Below are 12,572 nucleotides of genomic sequence, written 5' to 3'. Positions count from 1 at the left end.
ACTTAGCTTGTTGCGCATTTAGTCTTGAGTAGTTCATGTTAAAGATTAAAGAAAAATGGTTTAAGCTTTTAAGATCTTGAGTTTTTATGGGCTTTAAAGGTATATGAATCTAAAATCAAGTGTTAACATTACCTGTTGTTTTACATTATTATGACATTTGGTGTGCAACATCCTGCAGCCAGAGGAAACCTCTCCGATCACGCTCCTACAAATTGCACTGTAATAGCCCCGTGAGGCTGAATAACATCATCTCCCAGACAGTCCTGCTGTTTCCGCCCCCGAGCTGCCCACTTCTTCATTTTAAAGGCCACTTTAGACCCAGTTTAACGATACTGCACAAACCACTACAGTGCTCTTTGAATTTTTTTTTTATAAAAACAATATATCACATCATTTCACTTACACTGACTGGAGCTGTGGTGCTTTGCTGTCATTTCAAAGGATTGTAAAGCTTTGTCACTTACAATCCAATCCAACCTTTGAAGATTATCTCATTACAATTAAACCATGTATAAATTTGAATAAATGAGGATGCTTAATATTGTATATCTATCCAGGTCATTGTAGACAATATTATACTACATCTTCTATATTGAGTTATGATACTGTTTTTCTTCAAAAGGTTTGCCCCCCTTTGCAAATTCAGTAGAGAACTACCTACATTAAAATTACAAGTGTGAGGACACCGTATGCCAGCAGATGTACAGAAGAGGCTCTTAATGTTGACACCACGAACCCAAAGTGATTTAAAATGATGGTTGCTCAACAGTCACAGAGAGCTGTCATTAATTTCAATCATTTTTTTTTATTGCCTGGGCCTGTCATATCTTTATGAAGCTTATCATTTTCAGTTTTTGCTTCAACTAATTGGATTGTGTTTGGCAGGACTACGCTGTGTCGACCGTGCCTGTGCTGGAAGGGCTGCACCTGAAGAGCTTCTGCAGTATGGGCGGACCAGGACTCATTATTATCGGCTCCAGCGAACCAGCACAGAAAGCCCTCAAAGTATGGATTTGTGTTTGTGTGTGTTGAATGTGCAGCGAAAGCATCATCCCCTTGCTATGCTTCCCCCAGCTGTAGTCATGGAAACCATTGAATGAATGTAATGGCATTGTTTTTATAACTGTGACGCACATTGACGCAGCTGATTCTTTTTCTTTTTTTCTTCTTTGGTTGACTCTTTGCTGTTGGTATGAACAGCCCTGTCTTTTTTTCCCCTCCCGTTCTGCAAAGTATTCAACAAGAATAACACTACAAGACAGGACATCACACATGTTGATTCAAAGCAGATTTCTATACTTGCAGGGTGATTGCTGCTTCCCACTGCAAGCACATTGAAACCACCTGTCACCTTAATCCTTCCTCATTAATTCATATTCTCAGCTAATCTGAGGGGATTGCCCCTGGCGCTCACACTCACAGCTTCAATTACAAATGCATTGTCCTTCCATTAAATGGCTTAAGCTCATTACTGTGTAAACGGCTTCCGAATCGATCGAGCTCCATCGCAACTTTAGCTCTCAAAAAATAAACCCGGGGGATGCTGAAGGTCTCAGCGTGAACTAGAGGCAGCTGACACCCTGACAGAGAGAGATTAGTTGTTTTCATAAAAATACATCTCAGCCCATTCCTCTCATGGAATTATCCCCAAACTTCTGTGTGTGGATTTTTTTTTATGACGGCTCACTGAAATACGACGGAATATGTAATGTATTTACACAGCGTACGCACTCATGCCGTGTGTATATATAATTACATAAGCATGAAGACGTGCATCCAAACTCATACACACTCCCTGGCAGGACTTTTCACGCCTCCTAGTATGATATCTCCCCCTACTGGCCCGACCCTACACAAGGTTACTTTAAGTCAAGTACAAGTCTGTGAATCTTTGGGGCAATTAAAAAAAAAAAAACCAGTCCATCAGACAGCACATCCTAATGAAGCAAAGCACTTGGGGGAGCACAAGGTCGGCATTGTTGGTTTTGTATGCATGTTTGCGTTGCTAAAGAGTACAGAGGAAGTGAAGAATCTATGCATAAACACTTGCTAATTGATTTTATATTCCAGCATCAACTAATTAAGATTCCTGCCTGTTTGATCACCCCAGTAATTAGCTACTGGAGCGAGGAGTGGCCGTTAGCGAGACTTAATGACAGAATGTTCGCTCTCTAATTATGGCTTACGTCACCCTGTCTTGCAGCAATTAGCTCCCGTTTTTAAAGGACTTTTAACGACCCTGGATTTGTAATTAGGTAATGTTCTCTTTGTGGGGGGAGTGAGATCTCATGAATGCTGGTTTAATGAATTCAAAGTGCTTGTTTTGGATGTTGATGCAACTCTTATGGCAGTAAGGCTCCTTGTCTGTGTACCCTTGGACAAAGACACTTTGTACAAATTAATGTTGGAGCCCGACTAATTCAGTTTGTCTTTAGGGAGCTAGATTTTGCTGCTTTAAGACATTCACTTAAAAAAGAAAACAGAGGAAGAGCAGAGCTGTTTGCAATATGGGTTGAAGTGGGTCTATTAATGTATATCTCACTGAATAAGGCTCTTCATTTTTAGTCTGTTTTGCAGTTTAGCTCTGTCTTTATCTTGAGATTTCTCAGAATGTGTATACGAGAAGGCCAGGTGTACTCTCCTGTCTGTGTTTAGCTCTCCCAAGGATGAGAATACATGTTGACCGAATGGGTTTCGTCACCCATCTGCTGCTGTCACTGCCAAGCTTCACTCATGAAGTCATCATCCTGAAATACTGCCCCTGTCAGAGGCTGCGGCACCCACTCCCTGTTCTCGCACACACTCCTCCCTCCCTATAACGGACTTTTGCGGGGAAGGCTCTAGCTCAGCAGTCACCCCTTTAGTCAGCCCTGTTTGATTCATGAGGTCATTACACTCTACTGGTCAGGGTTTGGATCTTCGCTTCAAGGATGTTTACACGCTGAGGTTTCATAGATAATGAGCTGCCGACGTGGTGAAGGTTGTATTCAGCACTTGTTTCGTGACCAAATCCCGATCGCAAACTCGCTCATATACACAAGTTACCAAAATTACCAACTGAAGGGTCATCTAGCGTGTTCAGCATTAGGTTTCCTTGCCTTTCGATGTCAAAGTCCTTCAGCTGCATTGTCAGGTGGCAGCAGCTGATACCACATTTTAGCTTACAGATGTAGGTCGCTGAACTGTCGCCTTGTTTCTTCCTTTGGTAATAATCGAACCGGACCCAGAGTCTATAGCCTCGCTAATGGCTGTACTGAGGCACAGTGGTGCTTTGAGCTAAATGCTAACATAAGCATGCAAGCATACAAACCCTCTGTCCTTAGAAACTCAAGGAGATGAGGAAAACTCCTCCAAATCCCTTATAACGGGGAAGAATGGTGCCACATCACCTGCTGTCCACCACTGAGACCTGAAATAGGACTGGCCAGACAGACTTAAGTATTAAGTTAAGAAATGTGATGCTCATCATCTTCCATTGGAGACGTTAGGGTTAGGTTAGCAATAAACACTCCATATCGACCTATAATATTTGAGTGAAATGTGTGTCAAAGTGTAATAACAAACATTTATTGCACATCAACAGGAAGCAATTTCAGTTTCAGCACCCCTCTAGAGTTGGATGCAGCCTCAGGTAGGATTTGTCTTGCACACACTGCTGCTGTTCATCAGTAAAAAGAAGCATTGTAAAAAAAATTTAAAGGCTTCTTGGGAAGGATTACTGCAATGAGCATTATACATATTCATACCAGGAGCCAAAATGCAGATTATGCTGATGACTGCGGTGGATGGCATCTGGTCCAGTAAATTGTCAGTGTTTTTGTTAACTGGTCAAGATTGTCATCGCCCAGAGGGGATTTTATTACCTTCCAGTAAACATTTTGTCTTTGCAGCTCTGACTGAGCACATTCTGCTGCCCAGTTACCACTCGGTGTATTAACTGAACCTCAGCCACTGTCCAGAAGTGAGCTGCTGCTGATCTGCTGGCTCTATGTCTGGTCGAGGGACAGGATGACTATGTAGAAGCTTTGGTTTTCCTTATTGCTCTTAAAACACGTGAAAAGGATGCAATCGGAGGCATCGGCATGACTTCAGGTGGACAAACTGATGCTTCTGAGACTCTAATTTAAGAACTATTTAAAACGTATCAAGATAACTTTCTCTTTAAATATTATTTTAATTATATTTATTATTTGGATAAACTGAAAGATCTTCATCTTCTACATGAGCTAGTAATCTGGCTTTAAAGTATATTGTGTGATTGCATCCACTGACAATGAACAGAGAACCAGCCGACAGGTGAACTTCCTAAGGATTTCATTGCGCTACATCTGTTCTTCTGCTGTGCGACATTTTCCTTTTTATTGAGAAAATGAGATGTTTTAGAGAGACGGAGAGCAAAGCAGGAACAACTGTGATCTTTGGTGGAGCCGACGCGTATTCTCCCCTCTACCACTCTTAATCCCCCCGTGTGTGAGAGACGGCGTTGGCGGTCATGCACATGGACAGTGTTTTCATTTAGGGCTCACCTAACACACCCACAAGTGACCTGGGAATGTGTCTGGCCCGGCTACACACACACACACACACACACACACGTATGCGCACAGGCTGCTTGGACTCCGCCCTGCAGCCCTGCAGTGTCAGCTCCTAAAGTTACTTTGATTTATCTTGCAATGTCAGTCATTTGCAGGGCCTGTTCATTTACTGTTTGTTCATCAGCTTACATTCACCACTGTACTAGTGTGTAAGAGTACTACCCAGAAACCACTACTCTATTTAACAATGAGTCCAGTCCTCATTCCTTGGTTTTCTATTTAATGATTGGACTGATTGGACTGCTTATTCTAACCACACAATTGTTCTTTTATTTATTCCAAACAAGCACTTTTGCTGCTGCCAGGAACATAAAATGTGTCACTTCCCCTGTGCTGAACAGATTTTCCCAGGAAAGCCCTGACAAAGTACTTAGAACAGCACATTTGCTTTTGGGTTGGATCAGCTGGCAATAGACGTCTATTTACAGGACAATAAGTCATTTTTTTCAGGGTGTGTGTGCATATTTAACTTATCATGCAAGTGATATAATGCAAAGTAATCCATATTTGTGTACAACTCACTGGGGAAAAGGTCTTTCCCGTCCCAGTAAACGCCCTGGCCCTCCCTGTTGAAGCAGACCAAGCCAGTGGGAACTGAAATGAAAACATCTTCAGCCACGAAATCCATTGTGCTCACAGACCGCTCGTTTTCCTCCAACACTTTGCAGTTATGTCATTACACTCACTCACAGCCACTCCTACACATCCATATGTGCGTCAAGCAGACGTCACACATTGTGGTTGCAGTGCAGTCCCATACGTAACAGTTTACTGAAGTTCATGCACAGTTTAGTGAATTTACACTTCTTTTTCATAATTTGACGTTTTGATGATGACCGTTTTTAACTTCTAATCATCAGCAAACACCTAACTCATCACCTAACTCATCACCTAACTCATCACCTAACTCGTCCTGCCCATTATTAAAGACAAAATATGATGACAGACAGATGAGCAGTAGAAATGCAAGGAGACAGATGAGGTCTAAATCTGGTGAAAATGTCATTTCTCAAAATACCTTTTCTGGATGTTGACGTTTTGGATTTTTTTTTTCTTTTACTCGCTTTCCACCCCCCCCTCCTCTTCTCGTCTCTGAGGTATCCGTCCGCAGATGTTCTGCTCATAAACATTAAGAGGCACCTGCCTCTCCTCTGGTCATAACATCCTCACCCCCGACTTCCACTTGGCAGCATGGGCGTCTTCTCAGCCTGTCTCCCCCCACCGCCTGTCCTACCTTCAACTCCTTCAGATTACATAAATAACATGACATCTGCTGAGAAAGAATGTCTGTCTGCTCCTGTGTTCTCCATTAAGCCCCCCCCCCCAGACCCAAAGAGTGGTTTGGCCAGCAGAAAGATTCTGCCTTTGGTATGGTGTCCTTGCTTCTGACTCAAGGTCTCTGATAGTATGTCTGTCAAGTGGACTCCACTCAGCCTGTTGTTTGTTTCCCCTCAACATCTATTTCATGTCTGTCTCTTATCTGTGTCTGTAGATCATGCAACAAATGAGTGACCATCGCTACGACAAACTGACGGTGCCTGATGACCTCGCTGCTAACTGCATCTACATGAACCTACCTAATAAGGGACATGTGCTTCTGCACTGCACATCAGAGGAGTATCCAGAGAGCGCTACGGTAATGCTCGGCTCATCCCACATCCACACACACAGTCATTTACGGTCGTGAGGTTACACCTTTGGGAGGAAGAAACATCGTCGGGACGGCCAGACTGGTTTAGTGGCTTAACTTTAAAGATCACTTGCCTTTGTTGCTCTCCATCCTGCCCAGACCTCTGAGACAAACAACTGGCTGGAGAGGAAAACCTGCAGAATCTATGAGGTGGTTTTACACAGACCACTACTGGTGAACCACAGGCAACACAGTGTTTTTTTTAACAAAGGAACCTGTAGTTTTATGTGAAGTGACCTTTTGTGGACATGACTCCGACTACAGACTAGGAGCCAGAGAAATTGGAGTGGTAGGAAAAACAATCTTGGGTGTTTTTTCCCCCTCAGAATCATAAAAAAGCTGCTAAAATCAACTTTTCTATATTCACAATGGATCAAACAATTGTGTTTGTGAAAGCGGTCTCATGTCGAACTCATAGAAGTCTCACGGACTCTGCAGCGCCGCAGAGCATTTTAGAATCTTTCAGTTCATTGTTTTGATTTTACAGCACGCAATTTTACCATTTTAGATCAGTCTCACTGATCTCATCGGTGTCGTTTCCAGATGCAGCAGCAGCTGTTGTCAGATAAAACAACTCCCACTCCACCCTTTGTTAAACCCCAAAGTAAGCGTTCTGCCGACCGTTAGATATTAGAAGGTATCAGCTAGCCGGTTACCACTGTGGAGCATTTAGCAGCTACAAAGCCACATATTTCACTCAGGAGTTGTTTGAGACCAAACCAGAGCTAAAAGGAAAGTGAAAATTGGACTTGCATATGTCAGGTGAACGCATCATGGATGCTAATGCAGCTTCTTATCTGCAGGATGTGTAAATAAGTCAAGGTTTGACATACTATCGCCTTATAAAGTTGATATAGCAAGCATGTTAACATGCAGCGTTGGAGGATTGAGGTTTGAGAGCTGCCTTAAGAACATACAGCATGTGCTATGTGTTAAACTGTTCACTGCTGTATGCTGGCTCGCCGTACCTGGACCGAACTCCTGTCCAAGAGTGTCTCACAGCAATACACTCCACATATAATCATCACCTCTCCTTCTGATATACAGTGACCTACTTGCAAACACTGTGAAGACGTGCCGTTCACTCACAACACTTACATGTTGTTTTCCACAGCAGCTCACCGTGAATGATGTGTTATTATCTCACTTTGTCTGTTGGGGTTTGGAAATGCTGAGCAGTGGCTGTGTTATTTAGATGCTTTGGGGTCACTCCACATCACAGCAAGTCAAAAGGATTCTTACACGATCTAACCCAGCAACCTACAATCTGCAGAGACAGTGCTCAGACCTCAAAATGTACTCTGTGGTTAAAACCCCAACCTCCGCCAGCTATTTTTAGAAGGAAGAATTCACAAAATTATGCGTCTTTGGACTTACATCCACAGCAAAGGCTCAGTTTTTTCCAGGAAGATTAACTAAGGCTATTCAACTTGAGCATAATAAAAGTCTATTTGTGTATGTCATGCTTCCTGCTTTGGTAGCACCTTTTTAACGGATCATTTGTAGCAATATTTGAGAAATGTATGTTTGTTCCATGATCCAGTTTCCTTTGAAAATGTTCAAACCCACCAGAAATTGGCCAAGAACCCAAACCTTGGTCCAAACCTGTGTTTAAGAAATTGTAGCTTGAAGAAAGTGGAAAAAATATAAGACATAACAGCAGCAGTAAGTCAGCAGGGATATTTTTCAGACTTGCCTTGTTATGCAGTCACTGTACAGTTGGTACTTGTTTCCTAAGGGAACTTGTTGCTTCCTTCTCCATAGAGATCTACTGTAGAGATTTCTCAGCACAATTACAGACACTGTAAGATTTCTGCTGCTTTGTAACTCTAAACATTGTCTGTCCTAATCTCCGGCCTATTTTTAGTTCGCTCATGAAGTTACATAAGAGTTCCACATTAACAAAGGCAGAGGGTCATGAGAGAGGATTGGTGGGGTCGGAGGGGGCGGAGACGGGGCATCTTTAATGGTTAGCAGTGGCGACGGCTCGGTTTGGAGATAAAGAAACTAAGCAGACAAAAGGCTTAGTGAAAAATAGCAACCCCTACTGTGTGGGACCATGCCACCCTCCGACCCAACATATAAATCTCAACCACAGTAATGAGAAGTCGGCTGGAAATATTCAAAAAGAGACACTTTGGAGGTGGAGATGCTGTAAACGGCAGGGGGGTTACTGATGTTGTTTTGGGGGAGTTACATAAAAGCACATACTTCCCTGAATTGACCCTCTGATCATATGGTCTAGACATTTTGTGGATGGCAGTGTCACTCACTCACTCACTCAGCTGGTTCAGACTGAAATATCTCAACACGTCTTGGCTGGATTGCCAGATAGATATTCATATTCCCCAGAGGATTAATTCAACTTTTCCTCTCGTGTCACCGTGAAGTTTACATGTTTTGTTTATCAGTGAAATGTTTCCAAAACTACTGGACTGGTTGCCATGAAACTTGGTGCACACGTTCATGATGCCCAGAGGATAAATTCTAATGCGGTTGGTGATCCTCCACTTTCATCTAGTGCCGTCCTGAGGATGACATTTGTCGTCCTACGAGGTAATGGAGCATGCATGGAGTAAGATGACCTATTACTATTGGATGCATTTCCATAAAATTCATCTTCCCCTCAGGATGAACTGCGTATCTAATAGTTTTTTCAGTTTGAAGTGGTGTAATGGTGTTACAGAAGAGTGTGATGCTGCAGTGCCGTTTAAATTACTTAAGTGGGGCTGACTTGGACTCTTGCCCACATTACACAAGACGTCTTGGGTAGGAAAGAATCAGGAGTTATAAGGCATGTGAATGTGGTAGCTTTAAACATGGTGATTGGATCGCCAGAGGCTTTGTCAGCCATATTGCATCATGAGATAAGAATTTGTTTAGTTGGTCCCAATAGCTGTGCCGCAAGGCCTCACTCAGTATCACAGCAGGGTTGAGGTGAAGGTTTAAAGAGAAAAATATCCTGGTTTGGAAGTCTAGTAGGAAAACACTAGTTTTCTTCTGGAAAATGTCCACAGAGTGACACACAGCTTTACGAGGGTCTTTTGAGAATGTCGTAATAGTTTTCACTCCCATACATGTGTACATATGTATATATGTATGTGTGTGTATATATATACATTATTTTTTTTACCAGGAGACCAGGAAACCTTCACAAATGCTTGTTCTCCTACTTCACATTTTGTGTGTCTGCAGGGTTTTTTTTTTATATCACAGAACATTACAAGTTGACAAGTAGAGTAAACAAACTTAAGTGTTGCATAAGTTCCCCCTTTCAGTTTAATTACACTACTTCCAGTTGAGCTGTGCTTCAGCCTTTTCTGAAGAGCTCGTTGTAATGCTGGCTGGACAGTACCTGTAACACTGGCTCACAGATCTGGTACCCAAGGGTGGGAGGTAGCTGTTGCCATGACAATATCTATTTTGGATTTGATTTTATTCTTTAAAGCAGGTTCTTGATTACCAGATCTATCCTAACATGGACATAAATCTGTTGAATTTTAGCTGACAGCATTTTGGAAGGATTATTAATAAACTCTAAACCAAATAAGGTAGAAGGGCAACATGTCACTTTTTTCCAATGACAGCCTCTTCTGTGTGTCCCACAGGTGTTCGAGAAGTTGAAGGACCACATGCTGATCCCTGTGTCCAACACGGAGAAGGTCAAAGTGGATGGAGCCCTCACATGCTGCTCTGTACTCATCAACAAGAAGGCCAACATCTAAGTGCACTCATCAGGGGTCTCTCAGCGCATGGTAACCAAGAGGAGCCTGTATCCGACTACCAAGGACCCCAAGGTTTAGCAAAACTATCTTTGTACTTAGCGGAACGATAGGCAAGTTTGTTGTTGCTGAGGGACAAAGAAAATAGAAATTGGACGAAGTCATCTGGTCTTACTTTCCCTCCTAAAAAAAACACCCAAATCTCATCAAAAGGTCTTAAAAAGTGTGTGAATAGTGCAGTCGACATAACAGCCAGTTAGCTTTAGGTTAACGTTGTCTCTAAGAATTAGAATGCGGCTTTTAAATTAAGCCTCATTTTGCAACATTTTCTATAAAAAAAAAAGTTGAATACGAGGCAGAAGTACATGCTTGCAGGTTAGATAATGGGTCAAACTATCCCCATGTTAAGTCATACGTAAATTTTTTTGACACTATTTGCTTTGTAATAACTAGTTTACAAACTATTACAACTAGTAGTAGTAACAACTAGTTTTACACTATTACTTTGAGAACCACTGGACCAATACAACCATTGAAAAGTAGTCTTACCAACACTGAACTGCAGGCGTATGACTTACATAACTAACACTGGCATCTATAGTGAAAAATGTATACACTGGGTTTATACCGTTGACGTGCACCATTTTAACAGTGATTTAATTCTGTGTGTGTTTGGGTGTATAATGCAATTGATGCTCAGTTTGTAATTCACTTTTCAAGAACTGTATTTTGGAACAAGACTGGGGACGAACAAGTCTGCTACTCCTGTAACACAAAAACCTCAACGTCACTGTACATCTTTTTCGTAAACAACTATCACTCCATTCTGGATTTTATGGTCCATCTGACTTTGAGGTTCTTTAGAGTCGCCAGTCTGAAAATACAGTTCTTGAGTATGATCACAGTGTTTTACTTGTGATTTGTTATGATTTTGTGATTGATTCCTTAAGTAGTGCCACTGAGACCTGAGGTGTTACTACTTTTAATGACTGTTGCTTACTAATCATTGCTATAGATTGTATGCGGTAGTTCTAAAGGTTTATTTTTGACTGCTCTTGATGATCTATTCCACGATGATTTTTTTGTTTAAGCCATTTTGATCCCTGCTGGTAAGCTTTTGTAAGATTTCATGTGGGGATGCAAACTTCTCAATCTGTGCCAACCTTAAAGACAGATAAAAGCTACCTGTGTGGGAAATGTATGTTTTTTTATTATTATAAGATAAACTTAGTTTTCATTCATTTTAATATAACACCTCTGCTCCTTTTTAATGTACAAAGCCTGCGTGAAAAACCACTGACTTCAGTTTTCTCACACCATTGGCTCCGTCTGTGTTGTTGATTACGCTGGTTCTTTTTTTCCTATCTGGCAGTATTTACTCCAAAACTAAGAGAATGACACAAAGCTGATGTCTCTCTAAATCCCATAGCACCAAAAGTGACTGCAGTGAGGGGGTTTGTGTTCAGCATGCAGAACAAGCTAACTGCCCCCTGTTTGGTCGGTTTCCATATGTGTTCACAAAGGCAGCTGCCAGCAGGAGTTGACAGGATGTTGGTGAGCTCTGTTTTTTGGTGGCCTTATCTCTGTCGTTGCTGTGTTCATGTTTGACCCCTATAGACGCCGTATATGTACGTCCAATATACACTATACTGTACATGTTAAAGCCCATCACATCTGAAACATGTTTTTCCTCAATGTGATTGTAAGTGAAAGTTGAGGAAATGACATCAGGAGGTGATTTAACCTCCCTCCATAGACATTTGTGTATGGGCAAGCGGGCAGTGATGATGAAACGTGGAAAGAATTCCTGTTGGGAGGAGAGGCTTGTACACCAGTAAACACTGACTCTCTTAAACCTTCTCTGTCTTTCTCTCGACTGTCTCTCTTTCTTCCACCCTCTGCTTTTGCCTCATAGACTATCTGGGCTACTTTATGGTCATGATATCATACAGTTTGGCAAACGCTGTCGATGTGATGGCCTGCCGTTAAAGTGTGACGCTAGTAGTATATTTTACAGAAGGCGGCTGGCTGGACGCAGGGTGATAGCATAGTTGCAGAGCATCCAATTCTGATTCTCACACAGTTACTCCAGCAGGCTGAGCCAGGCACGCCGCCAGTCATACACTGGATGTCAACCACTGGAGTTTAGTCAAGTAAAGTCATTTAATCTTAAATTGTCATCCTGTCTCGCATTTCTCCAAATCACCTCTTGGTTGTACAGCTCTAGGGCACCCTAACCTTTTCCTATCATCGATTTAAAATCAGAAAAAGTATTGAATACAGTTTTTGCCCTCAGCTGGCAGGGCTGCATGTGAGTAACTGCTCCTGAAAGTGTGCTGCCTTTGGCGAGGGCTTTCTCATCCTCTCACTAATCCCCTCACTCATCCCAGTAGTCATGATGTTGTGTTTGCCCTTGTTCCAACTCAGGTCTCTTGGTTTTCATACAAGCTGTGAGTAATAATTATTTGAGTCTTAAATTGAGCCTTTCATCTACTTTGTGTAATAAATTAACATCTAGCATTCAACTGTGTTGTGCTTTTTTGAAATTAAGGTTGAAACTAGCCA

The 12,572-nt window shown here is 42.1% G+C and overlaps 1 protein-coding gene across 1 annotated transcript in view; it reads left to right on the top strand.

Annotated features, from left to right (window-relative positions):
* The window catches only part of ddah1 (dimethylarginine dimethylaminohydrolase 1), a 65,560-nt gene extending 53,028 nt beyond the window's left edge, over positions 1–12,532 (top strand). The window contains exons 4-6 of the mRNA XM_070832650.1: positions 886–1,005; positions 6,088–6,231; positions 9,894–12,532. Coding sequence (XP_070688751.1) covers positions 886–1,005; positions 6,088–6,231; positions 9,894–10,010 — 381 coding nt within the window. The 3' untranslated portion in view covers positions 10,011–12,532. The remainder of the gene's footprint in view (positions 1–885; positions 1,006–6,087; positions 6,232–9,893) is intronic.
* The last annotated feature ends 40 nt before the right edge of the window (positions 12,533–12,572 follow it).

This window comes from Pempheris klunzingeri, chromosome 6, assembly GCF_042242105.1.
Source record: "Pempheris klunzingeri isolate RE-2024b chromosome 6, fPemKlu1.hap1, whole genome shotgun sequence".
Classification (NCBI taxonomy): Eukaryota; Metazoa; Chordata; class Actinopteri; order Acropomatiformes; family Pempheridae; genus Pempheris; species Pempheris klunzingeri.
Note: the sequence above shows the minus strand (reverse complement) of the source record. Positions and strands in the feature narration are given on the sequence as shown.